The following is a 14,281-nucleotide window of genomic DNA, read 5'->3' on the forward strand; positions in this document are numbered from 1 at the left end:
CTCATGGAAACGAAACATTCACCAGTCTTGGCCTAAGGTCAAAGTGATACATAATAAATGTATTTTCTTCGTGGGAGAAATACAAGTAAACTTTCATGAAAATAAAAAGCTAGGTACAGAGCATCAGAACATGTCATCTCTGTATAAACCTAAGAAAGCAATCTTTTTATTTATTTTCAAAAGCATGGTTTCTTTCTTTCTTTCCTTTTTTTTTTATTCATTCATGAGAGACAGAGAGAGAGAGAGAGAGAGAGGCAGAGACACAGGCAGAGGGAGAAGCAGGTTCCATGCAGGAAGCCTGAACCTGAATGTGGGGCTCGATCCAGGGTCTCCAGTATCACACCCTGGACTGAAGGCGGCGCTAAACCACTGAGCCACCCGGACTGCCCCGCCATCTATCTTTTTAAAGAGTAAGCCAACAGGGAGTTCCATTCTCATATGTGCTTATTCATAAAAGTGGCTAAGTATCAACCTAATGCTGAACTAGAATTTTCAAAATAAGCACCATGACGGATCAAATAAAAAAAAACAGGAGATTTCTTAGATGCTAACGATCTTGGTTTATCCATGGTGGCCAAAGCCTTTTTTAAAAGATCACAAAGCTAGCTTAATTGAGGAAAGGAAAACAACAAAAATGATTTCAAAAAAACCCCCAAAACTCCAAATTTCCATCTGAGAACACTCTAGGTTTTGACTTTAGCAAAGTGAAATGAGCAATTCAGTGTTAAACCAGACTCCCCAAAAGAGCAAATTCTATATGGTCATGGACTGTATATAGAGCTCGGAACACATGGAACATGAGAGAAATCTCAACAAATCCAATCTTCAAAAAAGCACTCTGGCACAAGTCACCAGACCTATTATTCATAAGATTTGGTACTTCTAAATAATTCCCCATGTAGGTGGTGCCATTCTGGGCTCCATTACTGTGCTGTTTAAAGCAGTTTTACTTCCATACCTGCTGCTGAATTTGTCCAGCCTGCACAACAATCTGCTCTGTCGAACTATTGCTGTTTGCTGTATACTGCTCCATGATCCCTCCAAGTTAGAATCCTGTCCACAGTGAGTTTCACTCAGGAGATCCTAGAAGACTGCGAAATGCACTCCTATTAGAAAGGTTGGGAAAGAAACTAAGTGAGATTGTTAATAAAAGCCTCACCAGATGATTGACATTGATAACTTATTGTTGTGCTTTATTCCCAAGTCAACAGGTAAGAGAATAGGAAATGTCCGTTTTTGATATCATTTGTAACTAGGATGACAAGGCACGCTCATGCCAACAATTTCATAATGCCATTTCACATGTCTTGGAAGTGCTTTTAGTTATTTCTTATTGGCAGCCTTACCTTTCAAATACTACCAGGGCAACACTTCCAACTTCCAAACACTCAGGAAACTACAATACCACATGTTGTTACAAAGCCTACTTAACACTAGTTTTCAGGTCTGCACATGTACTTTAGAGGATAAACAGTTTCTTTAATTTAAAGCACATACTTGCTACCTGCTCGTCAATACAATACCAAAGCGCTACTCTAGTTCACTACAAATGGTCTGCAGTGTAAAACTTCACTGCTTATTACCTAGTAAGGAAATTACCCAGACCTGAAGTCAACCATTCTTCATATCAAAATCTCCATTAAGTAGTATTGAGAAGTCTTGAGCAAAGGTTTAAGAATCTGCATTTTAATCCAGAGCAAGGAATAAGAAGTTATACTTATGGCAGAAATGTTTATAGATTAAATAGGAAAAATTTTTATGACCTATTAAGACTACAAGTTTTTCTAAAAAGAACGTAAGTTTCCCCCACTCTTACATTTGAATGCCTACAATATCCTACCCTTTATTAAATAATTTTAACTTTCTTTGGGTCATGAGGTCGAGCTCTTTGTTGGGTTCCACACTCAACACAGTTTGTCTAAGATTCTCTCTCTCTCCTTCTGCACCCTCCCCGCATCCTGCAGTCTCTACCTCTAAATAAATCTTTAAAAATTATCTCCCTCTGCCCCTCCCCCATTCATAATTGTGCACACTCTCTCTCAATAAATAAATAAAATCTTAAAAGAAGAGTACTGAGAACATTATTAATGAACCCCCACAGCCATCTCCAAATCTTACTCCATGGTCAATCCTGTCACACATCTCATCCAATTTTCACTCACCCCTGAATTATTTTGCAGTAAATCCCAGACACTGTATTATTCTAAGATTCTGTGAATACTTTAGTATCTTATCTCTAAAGAAGAAGGACTCTTCTTTTGACTTTACCTTTATATCACAATATTGTCTCTACAGTATCATTTCAAACATTAGAAAATGAGTTAAGTCCTTAAATATTTTCAAATAACCAGGCCTACGTCAAATTAACTCTTCTCACACCCCTTATCACATAAAGATTCTTTTTTTTTTTAATTTTTATTTATTTATGATAGTCACAGAGAGAGAAAGAGAGAGAGGCAGAGACATAGGCAGAGGGAGAAGCAGGCTCCATGCACCAGGAGCCCGATGTGGGATTCGATCCCGGGTCTCCAGGATCGCGCCCTGGGCCAAAGGCAGGCGCCAAACCGCTGCGCCACCCAGGGATCCCAAGATTCTTTTAAAATAAGGTCACTATTAGATAAATGAAAATGGTATTTGAGAACCTTAGATAAACTTGATTCAAAAATTTAAAATTATACCAACTACCAAAGGGTAATATACCTTGGAAGTATGGCAGAAGTACAGATACACATAAGCAAAACATAGATAAATCTTTGCCCACAACTCCAGGCCTTCATAAATTCTAAAATTTGAATGATAAAGTTATGTGAGCCGAAATGAACTACATATTACGTCAGCAAAGAAATGCACTACTCTACAAAAATCCACACGTGGTAGAGGAGATTAATCACTTGTAAACTGTCTCAATATGGTGTGAAAGAAATAAAAATATATTCAAGTGCATGTAAAGTATTTAGGAAGAAGTATATTTAGGTATAAAATTCACTCTGAAATGTATCAAAAATACGATGTATTGATAGATGAATGGATAGATAGCTGACAAATCAAGCATGGTAGTGTTAAGAGGAGAGACTCTAGGTGATAGGTATGCTGGTGTTTATTTAAAATTCTTTTACCTTTACTGTATGTTTGAAAATTTTTATACTAAAAATGTAGCCTAGTTCTCATAACCAACATGGTATAAGAACCATAAATAAGTGACAAGATGACTATGCCATCGCTGCATGATGTTCCGTGGCCATATGGTTCTCTAACTCACTACCCTTTGCTCTGATGGAATGCTCACCAAGCAACTAACCATAATTTGGATTTACATTTAGATAAGCCAATAGAGAACAAATACAATCAGCAACATAAATAAACTTGAGTTCTCTCTTGTTGCATACTGACAAACTGACTTTTTGATTTTTACCCTTCTGAACTGGTTGACTAATTGGCTCCTGAGAGATTCTGGTAACAGTATGGAAAATCAGGTTTTCAGCAAGACAAAGTGACTCTGCGAGGGAAGTAAATGTTCTTCCCTAAACTATCTTGTTTCTAACTGCAACACAATATATGTTTAAAAACCAATAAAATGAAAGAATTCAGGATCACGATTCAAAAGAGCATAAGTGATTCCATTTATATGAAACCCTCAAAAGGCCATAATAATCTAGAGACAGAAAGCAGGTCAGTGGTTTCCTGGGACTGGAAAGGTGGGGTGGGGGTGGGAAGCTAATTGGGATAGAGCATCTGGAACTTTCTGGGGTTATGAAAATGTTTTATATGCATTTTTATTGTGATGATGGTCACATAGATGTAGAAACTTGTCTGATTAAAATGTATACTTAAAATGATTACCCTTTGTGTCTAAACTGTAACTCAATAAAGTTGATTTTAAACATTAGGATCATGAAAGAATATCCTTTCAACACCACCATTCCCTCACCAAAATCCCCTCTCTGTATGAGATTTTTTCCCTGGTCACTAATTTCCAGAAATTTATTTTATGAAGGACGTGAGAGAGTAATAAACAGAATGTCCTACAGATTTTCCTCTTAACTAGTTTACACTGGTAATACAAATGTTCCAATTTAAAAACATTTCGATCCATGGTACTCTGAAGGGGAAAAAGGAAACACTTCTCCACCTAATAACAATTATCTCTCACATCAATGAGGGACTCAGGTTGCAACATGATTTTGAGACTACTGATGGTGAGTTATGTACCCAACTGGCTTCACTGAAGCCATGTGCTCCTACTACCTTGAACCTCAGTTGCCAAAACTGCAATACAATGTGATATTGTCTTCCCTCCAGTGCTTTTCTGTCCAAGATTTGAACAAAATTAAGCCAGCTGGATTTATTCAGCCTAGCTCTTGAGCCTAACACAGTTTTGGGTGTTTCTTCCTCAAAGAGTGATTATGTGTATATTTTGGCTAGCATGAAAATCTTCTTCCTCCCCACCTGAAAGTGCAAGCTAAACATAACTGACTACTGGGAACTCATTCTATGTGGCCCTACACATTTTAAAACTAAAACTTCCGAAAGCTCAATGATAAGGATGTGAAAAGCTCCTCGAATTTACTATATTTAACAATCACTACCAGGTAAAGACTACTACAGTGCCTTCAGATTGTTTTGACCACAATTCTCAGGAAGATACACATTTTGTATCACAGATTACTGCAACCAGTACATAGAAAAAAAAAAAGGTAACTGAAACAAAATTTCCAAGAATGTATATCTTTATGTAACACAGATGCACATTGATATTTCCTATTGTATTACAAAAAAAAAAAAAAAAAAAAAAAGAGCAGCATTACCAACTACGTTAAATTCACAACTCAACAAATGGGTCCTAATCTGTGTTTGATAAAAGACCAGAGAACAAAGGACTGTCCAGCTTCCCTGCTGTCTGAGGGATTTCCGGATTGGAGTTCCTAATTTGCTCCTTGTCTCCACTAATGATGCACCATCTGCCAGACATCATCCTTAAAGTTTCAGAAATAAAAAGAAAACTCTGATGAAAATCCTAATGTCAGTCTTTAAGTTTGGTAAAGAAGTAAAAATCTGTACTGGAACTCTGAGAAGGTAAAACAGTAATAGGGAGAAAAAACATTTCTTCCACTGTGAGATAGGTAAGTCAAAGAAGGCTTTAGGAAAATGTGGCATCTGACTTGATCCAAAGTGAGAAGGATTTAGCACGTGATGGTGTCAGAGGGGGTGGAGTACTCTAAACGAAGAGAGCGTAAAAGCAAGGACATAGAAATTTCAGGATATGAACAGCGGGCTAGAAAGCCCTATGTCTGGGACGCCTGGGTGGCTCAGCGGTTGAGCGTTGGCATTGCTCAGGGTGTGATCCCTGGGTCCTGGGATCGAGTCCCACATCAGGCTCCCTGCGTGGAGCCTGCTTCTCCCTCTGCCTGTGTCTCTGTCTCTCCCTCTCTCTGTGTCTCTCATGAATAAATAAATAAAATCATAAAAAAAAAAAAAAAAAGCCCCATGTCAAGAGAGAACTAGAGCCCAGAATATGATCTCTTAAAATTCCAGGGAAAGTTCTTCTGCAGACAGGTGGATGCTCTACAGATGTTTAGTGTAACAACAACCAGACTGTAATTTGTTACTGCCTTTTAGGAAAAAAAAGTCTAATGAAAATGCCTGGTGGTTTTAAAGAGGCTAGATATATCCATTTTTACATACTAAGGTTAAAACAGTATTTGGAAAATAAATATAAATGTTCTAAAAAATACCTCAGACGTGATGTCCCATCTAACCAATGTGGATAATATTTAAATGAGCTTAAGAATATGATTTAAACAATAAGAAACATGTTCTAAAAAGTGAAAACAACAAAAAAAGCTGTGCCTGAAGTTTTACTAGTGGAGAGAGCACTGGACCAGGAAGAGTTTTCTGAAACTTATTAGTTTTTTTTTTTTATGACCTTAAATGTGATTATAAAAATGGGCACCATATACTTAAGACCTACTCTACCGGCCAAGACTATAGTAGGTGCTTCACAGGACTAACAGCTTTTAAAGTCCTAGGAGAAAAATCTTTCTTTCTTCCCCCAAAGTCAGCTGCTGTTGTGGAGCAGAATCCCACAGGTCAGAAACTTTTTTTTTTCCAATCCTGGAAAAAAATACACTTTGAGATTACTTCCATCTGAACCTCCAAAAGATAACTGCTTCTGAAAATCCCTTATCAAGATATACAGGTGCTTTTACCAATTAGTCTTTACAGCCTAAATTCTTCCCCCCTTAAACACAGCATAATTTGGTGTCTCTGGACATCCTCTTCTTCTCTCTGTGCCTAATGCTCTTCCATTCTTTCCTGTCGGAAAAAATCCTATTGTCTGTCCTTCAAGGCCAATGGAAAGTGTGGCAACATCGAATCTTCCACCGAGGCTGTTAGGAGCTCACACACCAGTACTTCACAGAACTGAACTTGGCCTCATTATAGCACTAACTGTTAAATATTAATTAGCTGTCCACTTGTTAATCCACCAGGCAGGCAAGGTTCTTACTGACCTCTATCTGCTTCCTCCCCAGCATATAGATTGATGCTTGGTACATACTAACTGCTAGAGACACGGCTGTCAATGGAGATTTCGTCTCACCCTAACAGAAAACCCCACAATATTGTTAACGCTCTATAAATACCTACTTGGAAAACATTAACAGGGAGTTACAAAGTATGCTAGAAAAAAAATAATAAATCAAGAGACAGCTGTGGACTGCACTAATGGGTCAAACCTGACACGTGCAAAGTGAAAGGGGAAAAAAAAGAAAGAAAGAAATCTGCATTCCCAAAGGAGGGAGAGTTCGCCAGAGGAGCGAAGGAGAAAACTAGTAATACGAGAAACAAGTTGTGCGTGCAGCCTCCGGGAAAAGGAACGCGCAGGGCTGGCAATCTTCTAAGAGTGAGAGGTTGCAGGCACCCAGTGGACTGGCCGGCTGCACGGCCGGGACAAGAAAGGGAGACCGCTTGGTCGGACTCCAAGACGGAGGTGTGCGGTTCTTTCCCGGGCGAGCGGGGCGGGGAGAAGAGGAAATGACGAGCCAAAAGGGGGTGGTAACGGCGCCGGGCCGGAGCCCCGGGCCGAGCGTGCGGAGAGGAGGGGCGCGGCGGGGCCGGGGAGTGGGCGCGCCAACCGACCCCCTCCCGCGACCCCGGGGCCGGCGCGGCGGGCCCGCTCCCTCTCCCCGCCGCGGTCAGGGCCCCGTGGCCGCGGCGCGCACCTTCCCCGGGGCCTCACTCGCGACCCGGGGCCGGGGTGGGGGCGGGGGCGGGGGGGGGGGCAGGCCAGCAGACCCGGCTCCCGGGGAGCCAGGGATGGCGGGGCCCCCGGAAGGTCGCCCGCCCCGAGGGCCAGAGCACGGAGGGGGCCAGGGCGGACTTGAGTGTGAGGCCGGGGCGATCTGGAGGAGACCAAGGCCCCGGGCGTGCGTGGACCTGGGCGGAGGGGCGCTGGTGGCAAGCGGGCCCACGAACCCCGAGCCTGGGGCCTGACAACTGGGCCTGGAGAGCCCAAGAAAGCGGGCGCATCCCCAACGGCACAGGCCCCCTGCAAGGGTCTGGACCCCGAGCTGCTCGCTCCGAGGGCGCCGTCCCCGCGCGGGGCGGCCCCCTGCAGGCCCCGGCCGGGAGTGGCCCGGGGCACTCCCAGGCCCCGGGCCCGGGCCGCCGGCCGCCCCGCTCGGCTGGGCTCAGCGAGACTCCCGGGGCTCGACGGGCGCCTGGGCCTCTCCTGAGTGGTCAGCGAGACCCGCCAATCGGGGCGCTGGGGCCGGCTCTGGGCCGCTGGATATTGGCTCCTCACACTCACCGTGCCTCGCTCCCCCGGTTCGCTGCCCGCGCTGATTGGCTCCAGTACCGGACCCCGAAACCCAATCAGAGGCTCCAGCCGCCGCTGCCGCCGCCACTGCCGCTGCCTCGCAAAATGGCGAACCCGAACAAAGGGGAATCGGGCCTCCCTCCAACCGCCTCCGCGCAGGCGCCTCGGAGACCACGCCCCCTAACCCCAGCAGCGGGCTCGCCCCACCCCCCGTTGGGGGAGCATCGCGCAGGCGTGCCGCGGAGCCACGCCCACTTCTCTGATTTGACACCGCCGCGGGCTGGAGGAACACGCAGGCGCCTTCGAGAGGCGCCAGATCCTTGAACTCAAACGCCGCCCTCGACATAGCACTACGCAGGCGCTAACTAGCGCCTTTGCCAACTGCCCACCCCTTTCGCTGCGGTCGCTGGAGACACCCCCCCCCCCCGGGGGCTAATGCGCAAGCGCCGTTCTTCCCCCACTCGCGGTGGGCTGTCTCGTTACGCATGCCCGGGCGGCGGCGGGACATTCCACGGATCTTACCGCCGGAAGTTCGGCGGCCATTACCAAAGAGTACGGGCTCGGCGGGCCAGCTAGAGGGGCTTGTTTCCGCCCCGCTCCCGCGCGGCGGGCGGCCATCTTACGTGCGCGCAATTTAGGGCTGCGGCGGGATTGGCTCCGCGTCGGGGGTCCGTGCGCGGCTTCCCACCTACCAGGGCCGGATCCCGAGCCCTTCCCCGCGGGGCGGGACCTCGCAACGGCCGACTCCTGACCCGGTGGAGGGTAACCCCGGTACGTCGAGGCTCCGAGCGGGCCTTCCCGCTCTTGCCCACGGGACCCCTCGCTGGCCGCCCTCGGGGTGGGAGGCGGGGTGGCAGGCCTCGCTTGGCCGCCTTCGCCTGCGCCTTCCCGGAGAGGCCGCTTCCCGCGTCCCCCGCGTCCCCCGCGTCCCCCGCCCTCCGGCCCGGACGCTCAGCGGGACTGTGGCCAAGCCCCTCCCTTTCTCTTCCCGGCCAGACCCACCGGGGGAAATAGGCTTGGGTCGTGCCGAGAAGAGGAGACTGCCCCAAGCCCGCCGCGCCCGGGAGCGGACAAGGGAGGCGGCGCCTCGCGGGGCCCGCCTCTCGGCCGACGACAGCGCGGAAAGCGAGCGGGCCCGGCCGCCTCTGCCCCCGCCCCCGCCCCCGCCCGGCTCGGCCCTTGCCCCAGCAGAGCTTCGCATCCCGTCCCCGAGGCCCAGCGACAAGTGGTGCGGGAAGGCATCACCAGCCAAATGGGTGGTCAGGGCGCTTTGTAGTATATCGAGGCCGCCTAAGCATTGTTCCTTCCTTTTCCCTTCTCAGCTGGAGAAACCCCTTAAGTTCTGGGAATAGCGACTCCGTATCATGGCCGGCAGCCCTCATGAAGATGCGGAAGGAAGCAGAGTGCGTAGCGACTGTTAACTTATTGGTGAACAGAAATTCAGAGTAATTGAGGTCAAAAGCATAAACACTTTTTAATTAAAGCCATAATCGAATTGTCTCTCACTCTCTCTTTTTTATTTTCTTCCCTACCTTCTCCAGCTGTTTTGCTTCAAAAAGGCTGAAAGAGTCCGGGCAGAGACCCCATCCATCACTTTGCTTTTACACATTCTTTAGTTTGTGGTGGTTGACTCCCTTAAGTTCTGCAGATCTGGTTTTTATTTTTATTTTTTTTATTTATTTGTAACTTTTAAAGATTTTATTTACTTAATCCTGAGAGACACCGAGAGGGGCGGAGACACAGGCAGGGGGAGAGGCAGGCTCTTTGGGAGCCCAAGGCTGGGACCCAATCCCAGGATGCTGGGATCACCCCCTGAGCCAAAGGCAGAGAGAGGCTCAACCACCGAGCCACCCAGGCGACCCTGTGGATCTGGTTTTCAATCGAGGAGGGGTAGAGGTGGGGGACGCAGTCAAGGGAAATGAAAGAACTAGGCTTAGTGTTTTTCTGTATCAAATAAAACCTCTTCTTTCCCTTTTCACATTTTAGATCACTTATGTGAAAGGAGACCTTTTTGCATGCCCCAAAACAGACTCTTTAGCCCACTGTATCAGTGAGGATTGTCGAATGGGTGCTGGGATAGCTGTCCTCTTCAAGAAGAAATTTGGAGGGGTGCAGGAACTGTTAAACCAACGTGAGTTTTGAAAAACAGCTCAATTAGTGTGCCTTGTGTAGAGCATCATGGCCTCCTGTTATATTTTAAATATTAGACCAGGATATACATATTGAGGCGGGGCGGGGGGGGCGGGGCGGGGGGGTTGGTTTCCTAACCACTGAGTACTTGTAACTCTTCAGATTAAGGTATTCCTCTACAAAAATGGCCTCTAGTTTGGGTCTTAACCACACCAAACTTGAATTCTTGTAAAGGTTTTTAATCTCTTCCTCTATCCTAAAACTTTCTTGATATTACTCCACTTTTCTGAAACCTTCAATAACCAAGGTGCTCAGCAAAGTCTACAGGTATTAACCCGACATTCAAGATCCTCTGTTTACTCATTTTATACTTAGTGTTCAAAGAGGCATTTCAAAATATCTTCCTTTCACTTTCTACCGGAGATTTTAAACCAGAGGTCTGTGTTAGAATCACATGTAGAGCTTCTGAAACAGTTGTTTATTGGGTCAGTGTGCCCTAATGATTCCTTTAAGACAATTTCATACCGTTTTATTGTAGTTCTCTATACATGACACTGCCTCTTCATTGAAAACTCCTTAGTGATTAGGAACTTTTATTACAGTTATATTCTTCACAATGCTTAGCATGATAACTGTATGTAAAAAAAAATCATTAAAGTTTTTCAAGTGAATAAGGATGTATTTGAAAATATGGTCAGGATAAAAGATGGGGTAAGAGGAAAACAAGCAAAAAAATAATGAGAAAGCTGGAAGCTAAGGCTGATAAGGAGCAAAGTGTTACAGTGTTTCTTCAGAATTGAAAATTATTTTTAGTTCTGAAGTGAACTCAGATCTATAAAGTTTCTTTTTTCAGATCGAAGAATGCAAATCGGTGCTTTGATTTCCCCCTCCCCCCCACCTTTCTATTATTGAATAACTTTTTCTTAGAAAAGAAATCTGGAGAAGTGGCTGTTCTGAAGAGAGATGGGCGATATATATATTACTTGGTAAGATGGGGGTCAATTCTCACTATGTCAGTTCCCACTAAGTCATAAGGACTGGTGAACATGTGGGCTGTACTGCATTTGCCTATCATAGTGGTCCATTCTAGACAGCTAAAGATAACAAAAAGCTTGTGATATCATGATAACTTGGATCAAGTGGTAGTGGCTATATGGAGCACAAGGGTTAGAAAAGAACATGAGGCTGCATCCCAGCTCCATGGGAAAGAGTACTGTGACAGCCACCAAAAACCTCTGTTCTAAGACTTGGAAAAGTTAGAGATGTTCCTCATACTTTAATTGTTTCCTAATTATAGTGAGATAGCAATAATAGTATCTCAAAAGACATGTGGCCCAAAGGAGTTTTTCTCTCATTCTTTCCTATTGACTGCAGTGCCTAGTATTACTTAACTCCTTCCCTGCCTTCTGTCTCAGTATGGGATTCTTTCACTGTCCGAATGGTCTCCAGGCTGCAGAAGGAATGTAGCTTCTTGGTGATGGTGCTGGGTCACTTACAGCAACCAACCCACTACACGTCTGAGTGGGACAGCACACTGAGTGGGGACGTGTCCTAAGCCCTTTGGATGCTCTCCTTAAAGTCAGTGTAGCTTCTAGTCTTGTTTGGAACGCTACCAGTTTCTCTGTTCTTTATAGAGAAACAAAAAGCAAATAAGCATCGTTTCTAAATAGACTGACTTAACAGGAAGTTTTCAGGTGGTATTGGGTTCTCCCTTGTAGATACATTGCTTATCTCTTGGAAGTGGCACAAGGACTTTCACCTACCTTGCTTAAAAACAATAGACAATAGGTACAGCCTGCCAATCTCCTTGGCTTCTTAGGAAAAGGAAAGGTTATCACATGGCAGGATTTCTCAGGCCCTTTTCATGGATTTTTCTGAGGCCCTCCTATAACTGGAAAGCACAGTTTGACATTTGTCATCCTGCTCTGAACTCTTCTATAAAAATATACTTACTTTAATTATTAGGATGTTGGGAGAATGTGATGGCTCTTCTTTGCCTATCATTTTGGACTAATGGAAGTTTGAATTCATTCTTTGTACTCAGATTACAAAGAAAAGGGCTTCACATAAGCCAACTTATGAGAACTTACAGAAGAGTTTAGAAGCCATGAAGTCCCATTGTCTGAAGAATGGAGTCACCGATCTCTCCATGCCCAGGCAAGGAAATCCAGGGCCCTGAATGAAGACTCGTAATTGGCTGGTGGGATTTGCTGTCTGACTTGAAAGCTTAACTCAAAATATAGGCTTGAAAGTGACAAATTTAAAAACTTTAAAAAATCATCAGTGAACCAGTGGTCAGACATTAGGCTACCTTATACCCATTTCTTAACCTGGATTGAATGAATCAGGATAATTAAAACACACCAGTTTCAGCCTACTTTCTAGGGACGACATATTGCTCAGTCACCTTTGTTAAATTCTGGGTGTCTTCTGCCTGAGGCTGAGGCTCTGTTCTTGAAGGAGTAAAAGCCTAAGAACCAAGCTGAACAGTGGTGATATTCTGGGCCACTTAAGGTGTCCTGAACCTGTTAATCTGGTGCAAAGAAAGTTGTAAATTATCACTGCCTTTTAAACTGCATGCTTGTTTGTGGTCAGTGGGTAGTAGCCAGAGGATATGTCCCTTGTACATTGTCTTAGATCCTAGCTATTCAGAGCTTAAGGAAATGATGTAAGGGGTTCAGTATTTACTTTCTTTTTAGGAATTAGGCTTGGGGTCATTAATCTTCCTGTCCAGTTTTGAGTCCGTACTGACCATACATGCAGGTTTGTTCTAAGCCCCAAGTTACTTAGGAATGTGACTACAAGATCCCTCATTTACCCTGGGCTTCAATGTATTCTGTCTTCTGTATCAGAAATTGTTGTGTGTTCTCATCACGATTTTTTAAGGGACTTAATTATCAGACTATATGAAATTAGCAATTTTAAGCCTTTTTCCCCTAGGGGTATCGAGGATCAATAAAGTAACGTCTTGGAAGAAAGGTGCCACACCTGAGGGGGGCACTTGATGGGATGAGCACTGGGTGTTATGCTATATGTTGGCAAATTGAACTCCAATAAAAATAAATTAAAAAAAAAAAAAAGTGCCATGCAGAAGAGTTTTATGGACTGACTCAGGTTTTTTACTGGTGAACTGCATTCAGCTTCGCAATTCCAAGCTTTTCATTTTGAATTCCTTTTTGCAGAGATCCTGTCCTTTGTCCCTCTTTCTTTTTATCTCTTATCAAAAGTGTGTTTTTAAAATCCCAGCTAGTTTTTACCATTAGATATAGAAGGATAGTGAGTCACTCGTGTCGCTGTAGTCACCAATTTTCTCAAGGTAGCCTCAAACATAAAAGTGGCACCTTATTAGCAAAAAAGTGACAGCTATTGGATGTTGGGGCCATCAACCTTAGATGATTCACAACAGGAATTTACTTTGAAATTCCCGCCCATAGGTGTGGGGTCAGATTATTTGTCTTAATCCTTTGGGTGGGTGCAGCCTAAAGGAAGAGGGAAGCAGTGATTTCCTTGGTACCTTCATCACAACCTGTGGAGCTGTTTTGTCTTTTTCAGGATTGGATGTGGTCTTGATCGTCTGCAATGGGAAAATGTATCTGCAATGATTGAGGAAGTGTTTGAAGCAACAGACATCAGAATTACTGTGTACACACTGTGAACAGATGCACACTGTGGATGTGTCCATGATCTCCTGTGTCATCCCTACTGGACCATAGCACTGGGCGAACTGACCTTAAAACAGTCTAAAGAAAGTTTCATGTGAAGTAGTCTATGTCACAGGCTAGACTTTGGTTGCTGTGTTCTCATGATGAGACTGGGACTCTGGAGGAGGGATTGCTTGGAAAATGTTGATGTGATTTTTTTTTTTCTTTTTTCTTTTTCTTTTTCTTTTTCTTTTTTTTTTCCTTTTTCTTTTTTTTCTTTTTTTCTTTTTTTTTTTTGACAGGAAAGTAAGGAGTAGAATGCCTCATATTAGGCAAGTAAACCAGATAGTTGATTGGGCCTCTGACCAGTTTTGCTCCAGGATACTACCTGACTTGTTCAGTCTGCCACTAGGTGGCAGCATTGATTCTACTTCTCTGCTGTTGAAGAGAAATTACAGAAAGGATGAATATTTCAAGTAGTTTTTCATCTTTTGTCATTTGTGAGATTGTTTGATATTATCCATATGTCATATCCTAGGAGAGAATTCTGGGTTTTGTTTTGTTTAAATTACAAAAATAAGTCTTAACGTTGTTAATAAGAAATTTGTGGTGAGAGAAAAGGAAGAATAAATATCTTTTTCTTGGGGGTCCATTGAGGTTCTGTGCACACATCTGTTCTGGACCTGGGTAATGG

The 14,281-nt window shown here is 44.3% G+C and overlaps 2 protein-coding genes across 16 annotated transcripts in view; one reads left to right on the forward strand and one right to left on the reverse strand.

Moving 5' to 3' along the window:
• NFYA (nuclear transcription factor Y subunit alpha) overlaps positions 1–8,897 on the reverse strand; it is a 29,089-nt gene extending 20,192 nt beyond the window's left edge. For 6 of the 12 annotated variants that reach the window (XM_077904116.1, XM_077904115.1, XM_077904113.1 and 3 more), the window contains exons 1-2: positions 7,808–7,962; positions 959–1,106 (exon numbers count right to left, since the gene is read on the reverse strand). In XM_077904116.1, coding sequence (XP_077760242.1) covers positions 959–1,033 — 75 coding nt within the window. In that variant the 5' untranslated portion in view covers positions 1,034–1,106; positions 7,808–7,962. Of the gene's footprint in view, positions 1–958; positions 1,107–5,732; positions 5,757–7,434; positions 7,458–7,807; positions 7,967–8,818 lie in introns of those variants that run through there. The other 6 variants (XM_077904109.1, XM_077904108.1, XM_077904105.1 and 3 more) reach the window with 6 other exon arrangements.
• Positions 8,101–14,239, forward strand: OARD1 (O-acyl-ADP-ribose deacylase 1). 4 transcript variants are annotated; one of them, XM_077904118.1, is made up of 6 exons: positions 8,140–8,587; positions 9,139–9,219; positions 9,803–9,947; positions 10,874–10,932; positions 11,991–12,103; positions 13,499–14,239. In XM_077904118.1, the coding sequence occupies exons 2-6, from the start codon at positions 9,181–9,183 to the stop codon at positions 13,599–13,601; spliced, it is 459 nt and encodes a 152-aa protein (XP_077760244.1). In that variant the 5' UTR covers positions 8,140–8,587; positions 9,139–9,180; the 3' UTR covers positions 13,602–14,239. The 4 variants fall into 4 exon arrangements, with proteins under 4 accessions (XP_077760248.1, XP_077760244.1, XP_077760245.1 ...); XM_077904119.1 differs by lacking the exon at positions 8,140–8,587 and adding an exon at positions 8,894–9,044; XM_077904120.1 differs by lacking the exon at positions 8,140–8,587 and having other exon boundaries at positions 9,138–9,270.
• Positions 14,240–14,281: the final 42 nt, after the last annotated feature.

Source organism: Canis aureus, chromosome 7, assembly GCF_053574225.1.
Source record: "Canis aureus isolate CA01 chromosome 7, VMU_Caureus_v.1.0, whole genome shotgun sequence".
Lineage (NCBI taxonomy): Eukaryota > Metazoa > Chordata > Mammalia > Carnivora > Canidae > Canis > Canis aureus.

Bases quoted from the DNA above. Each gene is read 5' to 3' on its own strand.
- OARD1 (XM_077904118.1), top strand. From the start codon at position 9,181: ATGGCCGGCAGCCCTCATGAAGATGCGGAAGGAAGCAGA. The intron at 9,948-10,873 runs GTGAGTTTTGAA...ACTTTTTCTTAG, and splicing joins GCAGGAACTGTTAAACCAAC to AAAAGAAATCTGGAGAAGTG. The intron at 10,933-11,990 runs GTAAGATGGGGG...CTTTGTACTCAG, and splicing joins GGCGATATATATATTACTTG to ATTACAAAGAAAAGGGCTTC.